This window comes from Rana temporaria, chromosome 2, assembly GCF_905171775.1.
Source record: "Rana temporaria chromosome 2, aRanTem1.1, whole genome shotgun sequence".
In the NCBI taxonomy this organism is placed as follows: domain Eukaryota; kingdom Metazoa; phylum Chordata; class Amphibia; order Anura; family Ranidae; genus Rana; species Rana temporaria.
This window is the reverse complement of record NC_053490.1, coordinates 36,838,739-36,859,748: the sequence shown is the minus strand read 5'-3', so window position 1 is coordinate 36,859,748 and position 21,010 is coordinate 36,838,739. Positions and strand designations below refer to the sequence as shown.

Sequence of the window (21,010 nt, the reverse complement as noted above, 5' to 3'; positions counted from 1 at the left end):
GTGCATTGGTGGCACCAGTATTAAAAAAACTCTTTACACTGCAGCCTGAAGGGGTTAATTAAAGAGAAGCTCCAAAAAATGTAGTCAGCAGCTACAAATACTGTAGCTGCTGACTTTTAATTTATGAACACTTACCTGTTACCCAGTTGTGTGACAATGGCAAATGAATATTCGCTATTACTTCCCGCTTCTCCTTCCAGCCAACCAGGTCCCAAGATCCGATTGGCCAAGAAGAGAAGCAGGGAGGAAGCCGCCGAGGAGACGCAGGGGGAAGCCACCAAGCCGTGGTTTGTTTGCCCCCTCCAAAAATGGCGCATCAGCCACCACTGGTTTCACTGCTGACAAGCAGGCTGGGCTCGGCTTGGGGGTGGAGCCAAGTCCCAGCAGTAAGACCCCATTTATACCTGAGCGTTTTGTGGCTTGAAGCCTGAAGCTACAAAACGCTGGAGGGGAAAAAATCTATTCTCTATGGAGATGGTTCACATCTCCACTCCAAAATGCCAGAAGCTCCAAAACGCCTGAAGCTCAAACAAGTTCTGGGACTTTTTTTTAGGCAGATGTGGGCGTTTTTCTGCTTTTTAGATTGGTGACCTTTTGACCTGTACAAAATCACGGTAAAAAAGTCACAAAAATCGCGGTAAAATTGTGCGACTTTCTGCCTGAAACCGCTATGTTCAGGTGTGAATGGGGCCCAACATGTGAGCCATGGAGTCCCGGTGCAGAGAGTGCTCTGATCCCGCAGGGAGCTCCTGCACAGCCGGCGCTACACGCTGGAAACGTAAGCTGAGGGAGGAGAGGCGGAGTGGAGGAGGAGAGCAGGCCAAACACTATGGGTGAATGGAAGAACCACTAGGGAAATGTAAGTAGTCCAGGAATGGAGGTGAATAGAGCACTGGGGGTTTGTCTACACAGGCAAAGGGTCATTTTTACATCCCCCCCCAGCCTACTGCTGCCTTATGGTGGCACCGGCCCTGCAAGGGATATCTTGTAATTGTACATCTGCTTTACTCTAAACCAGTGATGGTGAACCTTGGCACCCCAGATGTTTTGGAACTACATTTCCCATGATGCTCACCGATGCTGCAGAGTGCATGAGCATCATGGGAAATGTAGTTCCAAAACATCTGGGGTGCCAAGGTTCGCCATCACTGCTCTAAACCAATGGTGCTTAACCTGTGTGATGTGGCCCTTGACCTCAAGCCAGGAAAACGCATGCCAGTTCATTGTGATCTGGGCATATCACGCAGGTGCTGGCAGCGCAGGAAGCAGGCGGCCACGAAGGAGGAAGTCCCAGGCTGAGTGATATCTAGCAGCCTGGAGGGTGATGCCAGCAGATGTTGGTTGAGGAAAAGGTCAGGAGTATTAAATAACACATACACTGCGCCTTTGCAATGAGCACATTAGCACCTATAAAAGTGTTAAACCATTAGGCTGCTTTCACACATGTGGGTGCAGTGCACCCTCAGCTTTCCTGTGGGTTGGCTGCACGGAGCCATAGAATTCTATTATATTTCACAGGTTTGGTGCGCTTCTGAAAGTGCACCACAACCCACAAGATATAATAGAAGTCTATGGCAAAGCGCACTTAACCTGCAGGAAAGCTGCACCCTGAGGGGTGGGGGTAAAGCGCAGTGCATCAGTGTGAAAGTAGCCTTATAGGGGGCCAAGAACAGCAAGGACTTTCCAACACACAACCACTGGTGTAGCATCAGGGGCCACAATGATGACCCCGCCTCATGCTCTAGGATGCTCGTGTGGCCTCCCTGTCACAGTCTTCACGCTCATACAGAAGGGGTGGCGAGGGAGGCATATACAGGAACCGATCCTCTCCATTTTACTGCTGCAACCATTGTAAGTGAAGCGTTACCTCATTTATTAAGCCCTGGAGTGAATGCCCATGTAAAGTGCAGTCTTCTTGCCTTTAGTAAATCAACCCCTCACGGTTAACACAAACAGGCTTCCAAGAATAGAGCAGTGTTTGTCAACTCCAGTCCTCGAGGTGTCCCAACAGGTAATGTTTTCAGGATTTCCCTCAGATGAAATTGGCTGTGGTAATTACTAAGGCAGTGAAACTGATCAAATCACCTGTGCAAAATAATGGAAAGCCTGAAAACATGACCTGTTGGGGCGCCTTGAGGACTGGAGTTGAGAAACAATGGAATAGAGCATACGAAGGGGTAGGGGGGCTCACATGTGCCAAGGATGGAGAGATTAAAGGATGCAACAATAAAATAGTAAAAAATATACTTTATTGGTGAAGACCACAATGGTTGAACATTAATGGTTAAGATATGAGCTCTGGTACATGATTTTAAAATCTCAATACAAAAAAAAGTGCAAACACTAAGCATCATACAACATCGTTGGGTATTACAATGTGGATGAATACATAAATCTTGACGTGTTTCAACCTGGCAGGGTCTAATTCAGAAAATGTATGTTTAGCTGTGATGATTGTGGTCTTCACCAATAAAGTATATTTTTTACTATTTTATCGTTACATCCTTTCATTTCTGCCGCCTTGAAAACCCCAGTGGGGGAAACTTCCTTTTTTCACAATTATCGGGGTGCTCAGCACCATTTTCTTCTCTCATACAAGTGTCCCCCTCCTTGATCAGGATGGAGAGATTCTCCTAAAGACAGACATTCTTGGACATCGCTGGAAAGAGATGGGGCTCAGGTAAGTAATTAAGGGATGGCTGCTACACACACAAAAAAAAAAAAAAATAACACACTTCTGTCCTTACCAGCTCCTTTAACCACTTAAAAAGGACCCCTTCACGCTGATATACGTCAGCAGAATGGCACAGCTGGGCACATCAACGTATAGGTACGTTGTCCTTTAAGCCCAGCCGTGGGGTCGCGGACGCGCTCCCGCGACCTGGTCCGAAGCTCCATGACCGCGGGACTCGCGGACCTGATCGCCGCTTGAGTCCCGCGATTGTTCCCTGGAGCTGAAGAACGGGGAGAAAAAAAAAAAAAAAAACCCTGATCGCCACCATTAGTAAAAAATGTTTTTTTATAAAAATGCAATAAAAAAACCTATCCCCTATTTTGTAAACGCTATAAATTTTGCGCAAACCAACCGATAAACGCGTGTTGCGATTTTTTTTTACCAAAAATAGGTAGAATACGTATTGGCCTAAACTGAGGAAAACTGTTTTTATTATATATTTTTGGGGGATATTTTTTTATAGCAAAAAGTAAAAAATATAGAATTTTTTTCAAAATTGTCGCTCTATTTTTGTTTATAGCTCAAAAAAAAAAAACCGCAGAGGTGATAAAATACCACCAAAAGAAAGCTCTATTTGTGGGAAAAAAAGCAATTTTGTTTGGGAGCCACGTCGCATGACCACGCAATTGTCAGTTAAAGAGACGCAGTGCCGAATCGCTAAAAGGGGCAAGGTCCTTTAGCTGCATTTTGGTCTGGGTCTTAAGTGGTTAACCTCTAAACACAGTTACTCATGATCTGTGACGCATTTGATATTTGCGACCCCTATGTGCAGAACAGCAAAGTATTAACACGTCTGCCATTTAAAAAAAACAAAAAAACGCATGCTGTATCCTGATGATCTTCATATTTTCTGGTAATTTCAGCCAGAAAAGTCTATGCCTAACTTTTCAATTCTTCCTGGTCCCATGCTCCGATTTATTACCTCTCTAGGTTGTACATACCTTTTGTATCTTTTCTGTAAATTGTTTGGTTGAACTACATATCTTTTTTTAACCTACGTAACTTGGAACAATCTATATCAGGACACGTACAGGAGATTACAGCTCTTTAAAAAAGTAAAAAGAAAAAAAAAAATTCAGTCAGAATTTGGTTTTGTTGTTAATTTCATTTTATTGGTTCACAAAGACGCTTTCGGTTCAGCCTCTTGCGAACAGTTCGTATTTTAAGTCACCGATTCATAACATCAAGTAACTGCCACAAAACGATATCTTAAATTAACTTCTTTAAAAAGGCCACAAACAAGATATTTACATACATAGAACATACTCGTTCTGGTTTCCAACATGCCCATATTACACAATCATACAAACGGCATATACATTAGACAGTAAATACATCAAAATCCATAAAAACAGACGTTACAGAAAGCTGTACAAAAATAAAATTTTTATTAAAAGCAGCTGAAATTGTAGCAAGGGAACAGTACAGAGAAGAACCAGATCACTAAACTTGGCTATGGCCCGTCAGGCCTACTACAAAATGCGAGTCGCAAAACGCGAATAGTACATTACACCGAATATTGATGTCTCTTCACAAGAAGAGGATTCACCGCAGTCTATCCCAGCGCCAAATGGTGGCGTCGTCGCATACAGCTATGAGAGTACTACTATCCCGGCTGAAGCTGGTCTGTCGGATTGCGGAGACGCATTTGGGATGTGTGAGGGTTGTACACCTGAGGGGGGGGAAAAATAAAAAGAAGATTTAAACATTAGTGAAAGAGAGAGAGAGAGAGAGAGAGAGAGAGAGAGAGAGAGAGAGAGAGAGAGAGAGAGAGAGAGAGAGAGAGAGAGAGAGAGAGAGAGAGACAGAGACACATTCAAAATGCCTCCTAAGCCTAAACTGCATCAGTGATTTCTTTATCAAGGGTTTTTAAATGTTTTTCTTACATTGTAGCTTTCACAAAGACGAGTGTATGGAAATGTGATAAACTGATTTGTTGGCATTTATTACACAGCCAACACCTTACCCAGCTTCCTCTGCTTGATGTTTGTGTTGCCGTTTCAAATTTAAGAATCTATGAGATTGAGAAGCTGTCAGGATCTTCTAATGCCATCAGTGGTGAGCTGGGCCAGCACTTCTAGCCTTATATTCCGGATGTGGCTTGGCCTGCCGTGGGGTTTTGCCCGCTACTCTGGCAGTGGAGCTCCGCCCACATGGCAAGGATTAAGCCTAGGTTTACATCAATGCGGCTGCAGTTGATGTGGCTTTCAGACGCGTTTTGAGCTTTTAAACCCGTGTTTTTGCATGCAGTTTTCATGCATTTTGAAGGGGTTTTTTTTCTCTTTAAAATACTGTGAATAGAACAATGTTTTGCCATATAAAAAAAATGGTTTATTTGCATAGGGGGTGCCCGTCTTAATATGAAAAGATATGGGACAGGTGGCTCAAAGCACCTGCAACTTGCATGTAGGGGAGGCTGTTGGCAGCCTCACCTATGCATTAGGACAGGAGCCCCGGGGAAGAGGGGTGCTGGGGTGGAAGGGTGGCCGACTCATTATAATATGTTAGTACTTCCTGGCTTTTGATTGTGAACATTGCCGTTTACCTGCTCTTTCATTTTTTTTCCCCTCTTATCCCTCAAAGAATTGACACATACATTCTGTACGATACCGCCTGATATTACCTGCAATCATATACTGTCTGTATACCCTGTTTATTTTCTTTGTCTTTTGCTCAATAAAAGCTTTTTGAATAAAAAAAAAAAAAAAAAAAAACTGTGAATAGCTGGTTAAGGAGAAAGCTGGGAAACCAAGCGACGCACCCTTAACCAGTACGTTATTCGCGGTCTTTGCCGCTGAATGTATAAAAAAAATTCCGGCAACAATCTGCTGCCGGGAAAAAAAGTCAGACCCCTTCCAACAAAAAAAAAAAAAACAGCGCCGCAGAACACACAAATGTGAACTTCAACCATAAGAAACCATGTTAACCACTTGCGGACCGCCCACTGCATATATACTGCGGCAGGGAGGCCTGGCAGAACGGGGTGCTTGCACGCCACCAGAGAGCAGCACCTGTTGTGATTGCACACATCAGGAGCCAATCAGCGGGTCCGCCAGTCACCATGAACCACTGATCATTCTGTGGGGAGACGGAGCAGCGGTGTGTGCCTATGTAAACAAGGAAAACCGCTGATCTGTCAGGGAGCAAAGGAGAGACCAAGTGTTTCAGCCAAGCTAAAACACAATCTTTTTTCCTCCAGTGTATCTAGATGTCCCCCACGTAGTATTGTATTGGGGGAGTTTGGATCAATTTTATTTGGGTACAGCGTCACACGACCGCGCAATTGTCAGTTAAAGAAACAGTGCCGAATCGCAAAAAATGGCTTGTCAGAAAGGGGGTAAAACCTTCCGGGGGTGAAGTGGTTAAATGGACTGTAGTACATTTCCACAAAACACACCAACACCACATAAAGGTGTGAACCTAGCCCAAGTACTCAGCTTTGTCCGGGGAAATAAAAAATAAGTTTGGACCCTTTCGCATGGACTTGTTCGCTTTGCTCAGCAGGTAATCAATCCGCTGATCCCCAATGAGCAGGTGGATGACAGGTCCGTCTCCGCTCACTATGCTGAGACAGACCTGTCAGAATCCCGCTCTCCTCTATGTGAAGACCAGATGAAAACGGACCGCCTGTCCATTCTCATCCGATCCACCAGACGGATGGAAAATAGGGGCACCATCAGTCTGGATTTCAGACAGGATTGGAGACACTGAGGAAACCCCAGAGCATCAGAAGCAAGAGGAGGAAGGAGCAGAAGCCAAGTAAAACTGCTTTTAAATGGCACTCTAGACACGCAACATACATACTCCCCTCCGTGCTGCAGCATCCATGTAATGGCTGCAGCAGTCCCACACCGACTCGAACATAACCTGTAAATACAGCTCACATACTATGCAATAATAAAAAAAAACACATTATAAAGCATACTGGGTAGCCAGGCAAACACTTACTTGGCTTTGTGCGGATCTTCTGCTTCCAGATCCCAGACATACAACTTCCCCACCTGGTTTCCAAGTGCAAGCATCTGGTAGAAAAAAGGAACACAAGCCAATTAACATTTCGGCAAATTGCTTACAATAAAATTTTCGTACTATTCATAAAAAAAAAAAAAAAGCTGCCACACAGTAAGGATTAGAAGCAAATGTACAAAAAATAAATAAGTAACTTCTAAAGGCCTCCTTTGTGAGAATGAGCAGAGAGTAGGTGGCACTACAGGTCCGCCTGTCAGTTTATTTGGCAGACCTGAACGGGCGCTCCGTGCTCCTCTATGGAGCATTTGATGTCAGCGGTGATCATGTCTGCTTACATCCAATAACATCAGATGAATGACGATACGTCCCCATCCGTCCTGCTGGATCGGATGAGATCTGATGAAAACGGACATGCGGTCTGTTTTCGTCTGATCTCTCCGTAGAAAAGCAGCGATGCTCGACAAGCCCCTCCCCGCTCAGTGAGCAGAAGGGGATCTGTCGTCTCAGCGGAGAGATCTCCCGCTGAGCTAGCGGACGATGCCGACGGATCCGTCCCCGTGTGGAAGGGGCATAAAGCTTTTTATCCTGGATGTTTAGAGATGCCGTTACAATAAAAGAAACCAGGGATCTGCTAGGGGCTCTTATACATTCCGAGACCCAGGAGTCATCCACATACAACTTACCCACAAAAAAAACAGGCAGCCGCAATCTGCAATTTGATTCTGCTAGAAAACGTTCTATTGCTCCAACTACTCTATGATTAAAGCCCAACGGAACTTTGTTTAACCACTTGACCTCCGGAAGATTTACCCCCTCTTCCAGACCAGGCCATTTTTTGCACCATACAGCACTGTTACTTTGACAATTGTACGGTCATGTGAACCCAAATAAAATGTATGCCTCTTTCCCCCACAAATGGAGCTTTCTTTTGGTGGCATTTGATCACCTCTGCGATTTTGTTTTGTTCACTATGAACAAAACGCCAACAATTAAAACAGAAAAAACACACACACACACACACAATATTTTTACACACTCCTATAAAACATATCCAGTAAATAATTTTTTTTAGGGCTGTTACTGATTAAAATTTTCGTGTTCGATCAACTAATTTCAATTATAACGCACATACAGAGCCAACTACTTTTAGCTGACCTCCTTGCATTGCAACTCTGCATTAGTCAGTGGTTAATGTGGTATACACTATTTACAATCACCCGTCACTAGTTAGTTTCCACAATCCATGACTTTACTTCACAGTTCACACAAATACGTTTTAAATTCAAACTGTAGCACTGACGCAAGTCATTTTTTTCTCTTATTAAACTTTAAGAAAAACGTAGAAAGTTAGTTTAACTTTAATTATAAAACGTATCTAGTATATTGACCGTCAGTCACTTTATAGTAGGCAAGTAGGCATCACTTTAGCCAGTCACACAGACATACCAGAGTGTTTACATTTTCTGGAAGCAGACATGATTGCATTTTATCGACAATATACCCTGAAGAACTGAACAGTCTTTCGCACGGAACAGATGTTGCCGATACACAAAGAATTGTCTGCACAAAACTGCTTAGGACAGGAAAACGATGGTTATTTTTGCCCCTTCCCCTGATGGAGCCTGATGCATCCTCCTGCTCCACAGATGCAAAGGAACTTCAATCCAATGGGTGCAGTTTGCTCGCATCCAGCAGGGTAAGTCTCACTGTCCAGGCTGAATTGATCGATCAAAAGAATTTTGTCTATCAAAAAAATTTAAGATTAATCGAGGAATTAATCTTTAATTTCCCCAGTCCTAAAAAAAATAGCAAAATTTCTTCATCAAAATCGAGACCAATATGTATTTTGCTACATATTTTTGGTAAAAAAAAAAAAAAAGTGAATATTGTTTAGTTTGCGCAAAAAGTTAGTCTACAAAGAGAAAATGTTTAATTTATATGACTAGTAATGACGATCAGCAACCTATAGCAGGACTGATATTGCAGAAGGCATTCTGATACTTTTTGGGGACCACCAAATACAGTGATCAGTGCTAAAAAAATATACCCCGTTATTGCTAATGACACTGGCAGGAAAGGGGTTAACATCAGGGGGCAATCAAAATGTTAACCAAGTTCCTAGCCAGTGTTTTATTGTACCATGGTAGGTGCTTTCACTAGGAGAAAAGATGGATTTGAGTCTCTGCTTTGCAGGAACACAGTATCCATGTCTTCCCTACTGACAGAATCTGCCTTGTTTACATAAACCACCGTTCTGCCTCTGTACTAAAAGATTGGTGGGTGCCGGTGACACAGAGCAGATTTCACAATCCATGCATAAACGGCTGTTGGTGTAACCCTTCGGCTTAAATTTTCCAACAAGATCGTTCATTAAAAGTCGAACGAGAGATCCAACCAACAGGTCCCAGAAGACTGCATCCACCACTCATGATGCACATCGTGACTCGCGTATGCCGATTGGACATTCACTATTGGGAACCCAGCTGCGCCCAATCAATTTGGGAAATGCACTGCAAAAAACACACATGTATTACTAATTATGCTCTGAATTCTTTAAGCATAGTTTCCTCACCTTTTGCCAAAAGTCCATAGAAAATCTCATATACCAGATATCACACTGGCTGTAGTCAAACCTCCCCAGGATTGTGACATTGGACTCGCTGGGCTTGATCTTATCAATGTCATCTTCCATTTTGCCTGGTTTCCAGCAAACAATGGCATTTTCACATGACTAATAGGAAACAAAATAAAAAGTTAGTGATTCTGCATCTGTCTTGTTTGTCAGCTTCAAGGTTTTACAAGAGAGAAAAAAAAAGAAGCTCTTTTGCATCTCCAAAAATTTGAATATCAAAAAGTTAAAAGGGGTTTTAAAGGTTTGTTTTTATTTTCTAAATAGGTTCCTTTAAGCTAGTGCATTGTTGGTTCACTTACCTTTTCCTTCAATTTCCCTTCTAAATGTTTTGTCTGAATTTCTCTCTTCCTGTTTCTCCTCAGTAAGCTTGCCCCCATCATCCACGGGGGTTAGTCAGCCAGAACAGCTTACTGAGGAGGAACAGGAAGTAAAAAATTCAGACATAAAACAAACAAAAAGGAAAAAAAAAAAAAAACATTTAGAAGGGAAATAGAAGTAAAAAGTAAGTGAACCAACAATGCACTAGGTTAAAAGGAACTTTAGAAAATAAGAACTTGCAAAACCCCTTTAATTTCAGTTCATAAAGTGAAACTCAGATTCATTACAGAGTGATACAATTAAGCATTTTGTTTTTCAAATTCGAGGATTATGGCTCGCAGCGAGTGAAAACCCCAAATTCACTCACAAAATGAGAATATTTTGTGAAAAAGTTCAAAATTGTAGACTCATGGTGTCACACTCTAATCGGCCAATTGAGGCTGGCCATACATTATACAATATTTATCTATAGATTTCCTTTAGAATTACCAAAACCATATAATATGGAGGTCAAATCTAAACACTTTAAATTTTTATGCAATCAGGCAGGCCCTTGTACTACACAGTTGAAGGTAAGTCTAAAGGAAATCGAAGAAAATTGTATGGCGTATGGCCAGCTTAACTCAAAACGCATGTAACAGTTTACCGAGCCGTTAAATGATCTCTCAGTCTGGGGAAGACTGCTGACTTGAGTTTTCCAGAAGACAGCCGTTGACACCCCCCACAAGGAAGGCAAGTCACAAAAGGTCAATGCTAAACAAGCTGTCTGTTAACAGAGTGCTATATCCAAGCATACTAATGGAGAGTTGAGTGGAAGGAAAAAAATATGATTTTTTATAAACAGCTTATCTGTAAAATCCTTTTCTTGGATTACATCACGGGACACAGAGCAGCCATAGTAATTACTATGTGGGTTATACGCCACCTATAGGTGATTGGACACTGGCACACCCAAAAGACAGGAAGTGAAGATCTGACCCTTGATTGTACTCAAGGCCAGCTTCATTTCTACCTCCAACTGCAGGAAGGCAAGAATTCTTTGTACGACATACTTCAGAGGATGCCATCCTTTGGCTTCGCACCAGGAAAAATAGGAAACAGGACCTTAAGACCCTATAATAAAGGGTCCTGGAAGCCGGCTTCCTTGCATTAATCAGGGTAGTTACTACTGAGCCTGAGACTCGGCGCACCCTTGGAGCCAGAGACATTGGGTAATCCAAGGCTTGGATCTTCTTGTTCCAAGCAGACAGAATACCGTTTTGCAATAGTCTTGAATGAAATTGGGCATAGGGAAGCCACCATCTCCCGTAACAACCTCATGCAAATGCGAATGGGAGGACCCTTCTTTGCCTTGACCACATGGACCAGATCTCTTATATCCCTGACTTTAGTCTGAGGCAAGAAAAATAAAAAAAATTCTTGGGCTTTGTCTATAACCAGACCCAGGTACTCTAGCCTTCTTACTGGCCATAAGGCTGACTTCTCTAGGTTGAGAATTCAACCCAAGCGGTCCAAATACTTGACTGTGTTGGAGACACTCTGGTCTAGCCGTGCAACCAACTGATCTACCAGCAGCAGGTCGTCTAGCTATTACCGATATACCCTGGATCCCTAGTCTTGCTAGTACCGGGGCAGAACTTTTGTAAACACCCAGGGCGCGGTGGCTAACCCGAAGGGCAAGGCCACAAACTGAAAGTGGCACTGTTCTACCACAAATCGCAGAAACTTCTGGTGAGTGGGAAAAATTGTCACATGCAGCCAAGCACCCTTGATGTCTATTGATGCTAGAAAGTTTCCTCCCTCAGGGTGGAATACGACTGACCCAGATTGACTCCATGCAAAAAGAGTGGGACAGTTTGGGAACCGATTTAGACCTTTGAGATCTAGAATGGGTCCGACATCTCCATTCAGTTTTGGCACCATGAAAAGATTAGAATAAAACCCCATGCCCTGCTCGAGGGAATTTCTACCTTTACAGCCCGAGACGTCAATCAATCATTCTAGCGCCTGGAATAAAGAAAGCCCTTTTCACTGGGTCTTTGGGAACAGGGAAAAGGGGGATGGGGATTATAATGTTGCGTTACACAATTAAGAAATTGCCTAAAGAAATACTTTGATATTTTATTACATAAACGAGATAAATATACAATACAAATAAATAGAAATTCATAAAATCAATAGGAAGCAAATAATGGCTAAAAGGTATTGAAGGCCTAGTGGGGGGTTACAGGTCAGATGGTCCCTACATGTTTCGCCAAAACATTTGCTTCTTCAAGGGAAATGAGCGTATAAAATTGTTATAGAAATGACATTCACATATTGTACTGGGAAACTCGCTTTTCCCAGTACAAAATGTGAATTTCATTAATATATCAATTTCATTTATTAATATGGGTGATTACCTTGTATACTTTTCTATTCTTTTCAGTTATTTATACCATTTTGGGTCACACTCATTTCCCCTGAAGCCAATGTTTTGGCGAAACATGTAGGGACCATCACATGTAGGTATTATCTATTTTATGAATTTCTATTTGTATTGTATATCATGTAAATAAAATACTGTAAATTATGTCTTTAGCCCATTTGTTAATTGTGTAAAGCACCGTTATAATCCCCATCGCCTTTTTATAATTTTTCATTGGGATGAGGTGCCATATCTATTGAGGACATTCCCGTCACACTCTTTTCTTTGGTCTTTGGGAACGTTCGACCTTGGAAAACGAAAAGGTGGAAACTATCAAAACTAGTTTGTACCCTAGAGATAAAGGAGATGACCCATCTGTCTTGGATGTCTTCCTGCCAATCCCCTAAAAACTGCAGAAGCCTTCCCCTACTCGATCAAGTGGGGGCGCCCCTTCATAAGGAGGCCCCTTAGGACTTTGCAGGCTTCTGCCCCCAGGGCTTCTTCTGACTTTGTGCTTGGCCTTGAGGTTTACCTCTTGAACCTGACGACTGAGGCAGTCGCACCTGGTACCGGGGAAGAACGTTTAAATGAAGGACGTCTACTCCTTTTATCTGGTAAAAGGGCACTCAACATATGAACATTTTGGGATATATTTATCCAAATCATCCCCAGACAACCATTCACCATGAAAAGGGATAACCTGCCAAGAGCTTTTTGCATGGCAATTTAGCTGACCATTGCTTCAAGCAGAGAATTCTATGCATATGCACTGATGAGAGCAAGGCTCGACACCTGATGAATAGAATCTTTAAGCGTCAACCGCAAAACATAAGGCCCTAGGTAGCACAGGTAACTCCCCCTTGAGCGGGGACACCTTTAATAACCTGCTTAAGTCGATTAGGGATTGAAAAATGCCTATTGCTGCTACTGCAGGTTGTGCTGCTGCACCAGCCACAGCAATAGAAGCTTTCAGCAAAGATTCCAGCTTTTTATCAGCTGGATCCTTAAAACCTGGACATTGTCCACTGGACAAGGTTAGAATCCTATTTCACAGAAGAGATAGCAGAGTCTATCTGCTGGCAAACTCCACTTCTTAGTGAATTTTTCCTCCATAGATAAAGAGAAAAGACCTATCTGGCAGTCCCAGTAAGCATAAATCAGCTGCTCCAGCAATGGGTGTACAGGGAAAGCTTGTTGGGACCCTGGGAGACCTTTAAAGAACCCAAAGAGGAAGAAGGGGCCTCAGCTACCTGCGCTGGTGGGCAACTTATTATCCAGACGGACCAATTTCGTAAGGGATTGAACTAGCAAATTTGAGATGGCGAGGCTGAGAAGGACACTTCCGAGACTGATCGTCAGAGTCGTCATCTGCCTGCCCTTCTTCCAGTCACCCAATAGTATCTCAACATCAAGTCATGTTCCAATACTGGAAGGTCAAAAAGAAGGGGACCTATCGCGCTTTTTTCCCCTGACTGGGAGGAAATGCAAACATATCGGCTATTTTCCCTTCCAAACTAGCCAATGCTGAAGCCAAGTCGTCCTTTATGATGTATGCAGAGGCTGAAATGTTGGAAGTAGCTACTATGCCGAGAGCATAAATGACTCAGACTGGCCAGTTGCTTCTGGTCTTTCAGGGGAGGATAGTACTGTGGAAGCGTGACTAGGATCCTCAAACCGCAGCGCCCCTTCCTGCTGTGTCCCCCCGTCCCCCCACCTTTCGGGAAGACAATCCTAAGCACAAAAGGCAGAGGTACTTACAATAGGCATCTACTGCTGAGCTACAGTCCAGCAACGAAAAAATAAAACACCCACATAGTGCTTACATGCCCTTGTATGCTCTGTATCCCTCCGTCAGCCACCAGACTCTTCCCAGAGCCATAACTTTATAGGTAGCAAGCCTTGTGCCTACGCTGTGTATTATGGCCAAGCCTAAACCATGCCCTCCGTGTCCTAGGGGGAGCTCTTTGAACAGAAATAATTCCCGTATGCGTAGACGAGGCTGTCCTGTAGTTGGGATAGCTCGGGGAGAGAGGGGCTGTCACCAGGGGGCTGCCGAATGCCGTGTCCAGGAGGCAGGTGATCCCCCAAACCTTTTAGCGACCATGACAGAGCAGAGTAAGGAGACAATGCTGTCCCACAGGAGCACTGCCAGACACTGAGCACACAGCGGGGGAAGCATGGTAATCTTAAACACCAGGTATGTAACAATTACACTCTCTAGTGATAAAAAAACAAGCCAGGCATCACTACTCAGAAGTCGTCCCACCAAGTGAACCGTATATGTTCCTTTTCTAGGATCTTCTTTTAACTTACCATTCCTGCCACAGGATACAGCTGAAAAAAACGCAGCCAGACCCAATCTTCACCCATCACAGCGGGCCATGTCATGACGACCTTCAAGGTCCAGTCCCCCTTTTTTGGCATCTTGAATGGATCCACTGCATAGCCCATTGATCCTGCCAAGGATTTTCTCAAACTGGCTTTAGCATAGCACAACCACCGTGACCAACACCTTAAGACACTGGAGAAAAAAAAAACTGAGGTACTTCCTGTATGGGAGGGGTTATATAGAGGGGGACTTCCTGTCTTTTGGGTGTGCCAGAGTCCATTCACCTATAGGTGGCGTATAACCCACATAGTAATTACTATTTCTGCTCTGTGTCCTGTGATGTACGATAAAGAAAGCATGGTAGAAAAAAAGTTCACAAGGAGTGTCAGTGCTTCAAGAGCCAACACACACACACACGCAGACAGGGAGAAAACTCCAGGCAGGTAGTGTCATAGTTGGGATTCGAACCAGCGAACCATTTCCTGCTAGGCAAAAGTGCTAACCACTACACCACTGTGCTGCTCGCATTCTTTGTGTCAAGCCACTCCTGAACCAGTGACAATATCAGAAGCGTCTTACCTGGGCCAAGGAGAAAAAGGAGTGGACAGTTTCTCAGTGGTCCAATGTCCTCTTTTCAGATGAAAGTCAATTTTGCATTTAATTTGGAAATCAAGGTCCCAGAGTCTGGAGGAAGAGTGGAGAGGCACAGAATCCAAGTTGCACAAGGTCCAGTGTGAAGTTTCCACAGTCAGTGATGATTTGGGGAGCCATGTCATCTGCTGGTGTTGGTCCACCGTGTTTTATCAAAGCCAAAGTCAGTGCAACCGTCTATCAGGTACTTCTAGCGCACTTCATGCTTCCCTCTGCTGACCCGCTTTATGGAGATGCCGATTTCATTTTCCAGCAGGACTTGGCACCTGCCCACACTGCCAAAAGTACCAATACCTGGTTTAATGATCATGGTATCACTGTGCTTAATTCGCCATCAAACTCACCTGACCTAAACCCCATAGAGAATCTGTGGAGTTTTGTCAAAAGAAAAATAAGAGTCACCAGACCCAACACTGCAGACAAGCCGAGAGGTCACTATCAAAGCAACCTGGGCTTCCATAACACCTCAGCAGTGCCACAGACAGATCACCTCCATGCCACGCCGCATTGCTGCAGCAAAAGGAGACCCGACCGAGTATTGAGTGCATACTATACTGTACATGGGCGTACTTTTCAGGAAGCCAACATTTCTGTATTAAAAATACTTTATCGGTCTTATATAAAATATTCAAATTTTCTGAGATACTGAATTTAGTTTTTCACTAACTGTAAGCCATAATTATAAAAAAAAAAAAAAAAAAAAGCTTGAAATGCATCACTGTGTAATGAATCCAATATCCGAGTTTCATTTTTTAAAAAGAGAATTACTGAAATATTCTATTTTTTTGAGATGCAAATATACACTCACTGGCTATTTTATTAGGTACACCTGTTCAATTGCTTGGCAACACAAATTGCTAACCAGCCAATCACGCTGTACCAACATCTAGGCATGACGAAGACGACTTGCTGAAGTTCAAACTTGGCATCAGAATGGAAAAGAAAGGGCTTTAAGGGACTTTGAACGTGGCACGGTTGTTGGTGCCAGACCAGCTAGTCTGAGCATTGCCAAAACTGCTGATCTACTGGGATTTTCACGCACAGCCATCTCTCAGGTTTACAGAGAATGGTCCGAAAAAGAAAATATCCAGTGAGCGTCAGCTGTGTGGAGGGAAATGCCTTGTTGAGGACAGAGTAGAATAGGCAGACTGGTTTGAGATGATAGAAAGGCAACAGCAACTCAAATAACCACTTGTTACAACCAGGGCATGCAGAATACCAACACATCAAACCTTGAAGCAGATGGGATACAGCAGCAGAAGACCACACTGGGTGCCACTCCTGTCAGCTAAGAACAGGAACCTGAGGCTACAATTCACACAGGCTCACCAAAATTGGACAATAGAAGAATTTGGTGTAAACATGAATGCATGGATCCATCTTGCCTTGTATCAATGGTTCAGGCTGGTGGTGTAATGGTGTGGTGGATATTTTCTTGCCACACTTTGGGCCTTTTAGTACCAATTGAGAATCGTCTAAACACCACGACCTACCTGAGTATTGCTGCTGACCATGTCCATCCCTTTATGACTACTGTCCCCATCTTCTGATGGCTCCTTCCAGCAGGCTAATGCACCATGTCACAAAGCTCCAATCATCTCATCACTGGTTTCTTGAACATGACAATGAGGTCCCTGTACTCCAATGGCCTCCACAGTCACCAGATCTCATCCAATAGAGAACCTTTGGGATGTGGTGGAACATTTGATTTGCATAATGGATGTGCAGCAGACAATTCTGCCATCATGTCACTATGGACCAAAAATCTGAGGAATGTTGCCAACAGCTTGTTGAATCTATGCCATGAAGAATGAAGGCAGTTCTAAAGCCAAAAGGGGGTCCAACAAAGTACTACCAAGGAGTACCAAATAAAGTGGCAAGTGAGTGTACATATACACATCCCCCCCACTACAGCTACCTTATCTATATACATAAGCAGCTTAACTCTATTAAGTTTGTTAAAGGTTCCAGCTGCCATCACTCTGCCTAGTGAGGGAGAGAGGCAAGAGTCACTTCTCTTGTGCACAGTGCTGGATGGGGAAAGTATAAGGAAGGTAGGTTGGGGGTGTAACCCCGTAATGCAAAGAAAGCATTAAGGAAAAAAAAACAAAAAACATTGTAGCATGCTGCGATCAAAGTAAGGGTAGGGGCAGCCTGGCCATTATTCCCTATGAGCTACACACGATTACCAGCACAACACAAACTCTTGGATCAGAGAGATGCCCATGGGCAGCTGATATGTTGTATTCTGCAAACCACACCTAGCATGTTCCATTTACTTTTATTACACAGAGGCCCATGCAATAAAACTTAAACAAGGTTTACCTTTGACAGTATTAAGTCTCCAAGCCACCTGACACAATCTACGTAATTTCTGTGAATGTCTCTTGTGGAGAAGTCAGGAAAGTGGATCTTTTGTGAAATAAACGGCCTGTGAAAACATAAGACATGGTTGATATTTTTCCAAGAGCTCGAGAGAATCACATGAGAAGTAACAGTGGTAAAAGGGAAGAATTAAAACTTTGCAAGATTCACTTTTAGACTTTGAACACTTAAACACTAAAGGTTCGTTTTTTATTAGATCAATTGATTGATGCAAGCTAGAGCATTTAAATATCACTTACCTCGTTTTTCCTTTTGACCTCCAAAATACAGTAATCCAGGTTTGAAAATGCCATTTCCTGTCTCTCCTCTTCTTGCTTTCCACCAGCATCTGAGCCGTTTTGCATGGTGGAAAGCAGAATGTGCTCACCCCCTCCCTATGACTACAGCCCCTCTCTTATTCCTCACAGGCATGGAGGCTAAGCCTAATGGGAACTGTAGTTCCCATTAGGCCGTGATGTAGCAAGAATGAATGCGCACCGCAAACCAGGAAGTCAGTGAGAATAATGATTCAGGAGTGACGGAGGTGAATAAAACTGCTCGATTTCAACAGGTATCAAACTAGTTATAATGCAAAACATTACTTTTTACTTTATCAGCTACTGTCAGACTTTAATTTAAGAGGAAAATAGTTTTGTCTTTACAACCACTTTAAGCACTAAGGCTGCATTCACACCTCGGCGTACAAAATCGTGGCGTTTGGTCCCGCGAATTGCGGGACCAATATAAAGGGGGAATTCAGAATCAGCGCTTCATTCATGCAGAAGAATTGCAAAAAAGTGCTTGCTAGTTTGTGTAAATGCCGTTTTTGTGCACCTATTGCTGCTGTACCTGCTTACTTATGGGCTCATTCAAAAGGGAGCTGAGCCATTTCTTGCTGCGCGTGCATTCACCTTGGAGCTTCACCCAGGCATCAGGATGCATGCGCAGCCATCCATCAGGATGCATGCGCAGCCATCCATCAGGATGCATGCGCAGCCATCCATCAGGATGCATGCGCAGCCATCCATCAGGATCCATGCGCAGCCATCCATCAGGATCCATGCGCAGCCATCCCTACCCGCATGTCACTGTGTCCCTGCAGAGTCCATATGCAGCTTCCAGATGGATGCAAAAGCAGCAAAGGCATCTCAGCATGGAGGATGGGTCAGCCCCAGTGTGAATGTGCCTTAAAAGTATACACAACCTACATCATCTGTGCCCAAAATTTGATTCAAATTTCAGGCTTTAACTCAGATTACCTGCAGTGGGGAATCAGCTGTTTTGTCACAATGGGCAAGTCACCATAATAAAACCAAAAATGTAACAGATTTCATTTATCAGAACTTCAGAATTCCAAAAATACAATAACTTGCAAATCCCAAAACCCCCATATTTGCAATAGAAAACATATCAAAATGTTTAAACTAAGACGCAACGCTCATAGTTGCCTAAAACATTTGTCTGACCACAGAACAATTTTCCCACTTAACAGACCATATTAAATGAGCTTTGGCTCAGAGAAGATGGCAGTGATTCTGGATCATTTTCAGATACGGCTTCTTTGCACGATAGAGCTTTACCTTGCCTTTTTGGATGGCACGGCGAACTCCGTTCACAGACAGTGATTTTTGGAAGTATTCCTGAGTCCGTGCAGTGATGTACACAGATCATGCCTAGTTTAAATACAGTGCTGTCTGAGGGCCTGAAGATCACAGGCATTCAATATTGTGTTTCAGCCTTGAGACACACACACACACACACACACACACACCTCCAGATCCTCTGAATCTTTTGAGAATATTATGTACTGTAGATGATCTAGTTTTTGCAATGTTACATTGAGGAGCATTATTTTGAAATTGGTGCCCATCTTTACTTCTGAGACACAGGCTCACTAAAATGCTCTTTTTGCTGTATACCCAATCACATTACGGCCCTGCACTTCCTTGTTAGCACCACTTTGCTTTTTGTTGCCCTGTCACAACTTTTGAGACGTGTTGCTGTCGCCATAGATTTCGAAAAAATAACACTTTGAAACATTTGATATATTTTCTATGGTGTATAAAATATGGCTTTATTATGCCTCGTTTCCACTGAGCGGTTCGGTAAGCTATTTTGGGTGTTTCCATTATGAAAGCATGCCATAAAAGCGAACCGTACCGGACCATTCTGGGTCCTGCTTCAGATGTGGGGCCATAGAGAATGGAACGGTTCCATTAGGGCGGACCTACAAATACATCTCACTGATTGGTGGACGCGTTAGGCATTTTTTCTAAATCCTGTATGGTCCCGACGTTCCGATTTGCAGTGGAAACGCTCACGAGAATAGACCGGTCCATTCTAAAACGTTCCAAACATACTGACCCGAACCGTTTCGTTCAGTGGAAACAAGGCATTAGATTTGCAAATCGTTGCATTAGGTGGATTTTTACAAAGTGTCAAAACTTTTTGGGAGTTGAACATACTGCAATTGTATACACATTTCAAGAAAAGACAGGTCACCTATTTGTTTTGTTAGGATTGTATTCATTGGAGTCTTTGATTGCAGTCTGCATTCTTTTTGAATTTAGTCGCCACAGTTTGAGTGAATGGTCCATTCCACATGACATAATCTTCTCTCCTAGCAGATCATAGTCCTATAAGCAACATACAAAACATTAATACATGCCAACACAGAGCTGTTCATATAAGCATGCAAAAAAAATAAAAAAAACTCTTCAAAAAGGGAAGCAAGGACCTTAAAAACAGAGTGAGCATGTCACAATAGAGAATTAAAAAAACTGATGCAGACTACATTAGACCAGTAAGCCGAGAACAACGCCGTTAAGCGAGCCATAGACAGATCAACATTTGGCCTGTTAGGCTGGGTTCACACTACTACATTACTTTCATCCTACTTTGCTCTGTGTTCAATGTTTCCCTATGAGAGCGTCTTGTAGCGTCCTACACAAGTTGGTCCGACTTTGAAAATGCTCCCTGTACTACTTTTGGTCCTACATTGATCCTACTTCAGGCCCATTGAATATCATTGAAGTCGGACCAAAGTAGTATCCTGTTCATGAAAGTAGGATGGATGTAGGACCAATGTAGGATAAATGTAGGACCAATGTAGCAGAGCAAAGTAGGATGAAAGTAGTGTAGTAGTGTGAACCCAGCCTCAAGCAGGAACTGGCCGACTTTCGATCAGTCTATGGGCAGGCTAGATGTACTAAAAGTTGATCAACTTCAGTACAAATGGTCCGTCAGATTTTTTTTCACCCAATCGCTGCTGGTGGCTATAGCAGTGATTATTGTATACTGGAGGTGGGGAAGGCTCCATGTCGGCAGAACACAATAGCGTTGTGGAAGGGATTCCCTCATAATATTAGACTGTTGATATGGGGAGGGGGGGGGGTGGTCCCTTTACCTTTTTTTTATTTTAGCAAGCACAAAGATTAATGCAGATAACTATATAAAGATGCACACCAAATTGAGTGCATCGACAGCTCCTCCGTGCAGCACACGCACCCACACCATCTGTTGCAAGAAATGTACAGGTACGCAGTATATATGTGGTGGGCGGTCTAACTGGTTAAGGGATACAATTAGAGTGGTAGAAAGGCTCAA

General features: G+C 43.2%; 1 protein-coding gene across 1 annotated transcript in view; it reads right to left on the bottom strand.

Moving 5' to 3' along the window:
• Positions 1 to 3,823: 3,823 nt before the first annotated feature.
• EED (embryonic ectoderm development) overlaps positions 3,824 to 21,010 on the bottom strand; it is a 36,347-nt gene continuing 19,160 nt past the window's right edge. Inside the window, exons 8-12 of the mRNA XM_040340087.1 lie at positions 19,907 to 20,040; positions 17,366 to 17,471; positions 9,276 to 9,434; positions 6,683 to 6,756; positions 3,824 to 4,406 (exon numbers count right to left, since the gene is read on the bottom strand). Of these exons, the coding sequence (XP_040196021.1) occupies positions 4,280 to 4,406; positions 6,683 to 6,756; positions 9,276 to 9,434; positions 17,366 to 17,471; positions 19,907 to 20,040 (600 nt within the window). The 3' untranslated portion in view covers positions 3,824 to 4,279. The remainder of the gene's footprint in view (positions 4,407 to 6,682; positions 6,757 to 9,275; positions 9,435 to 17,365; positions 17,472 to 19,906; positions 20,041 to 21,010) is intronic.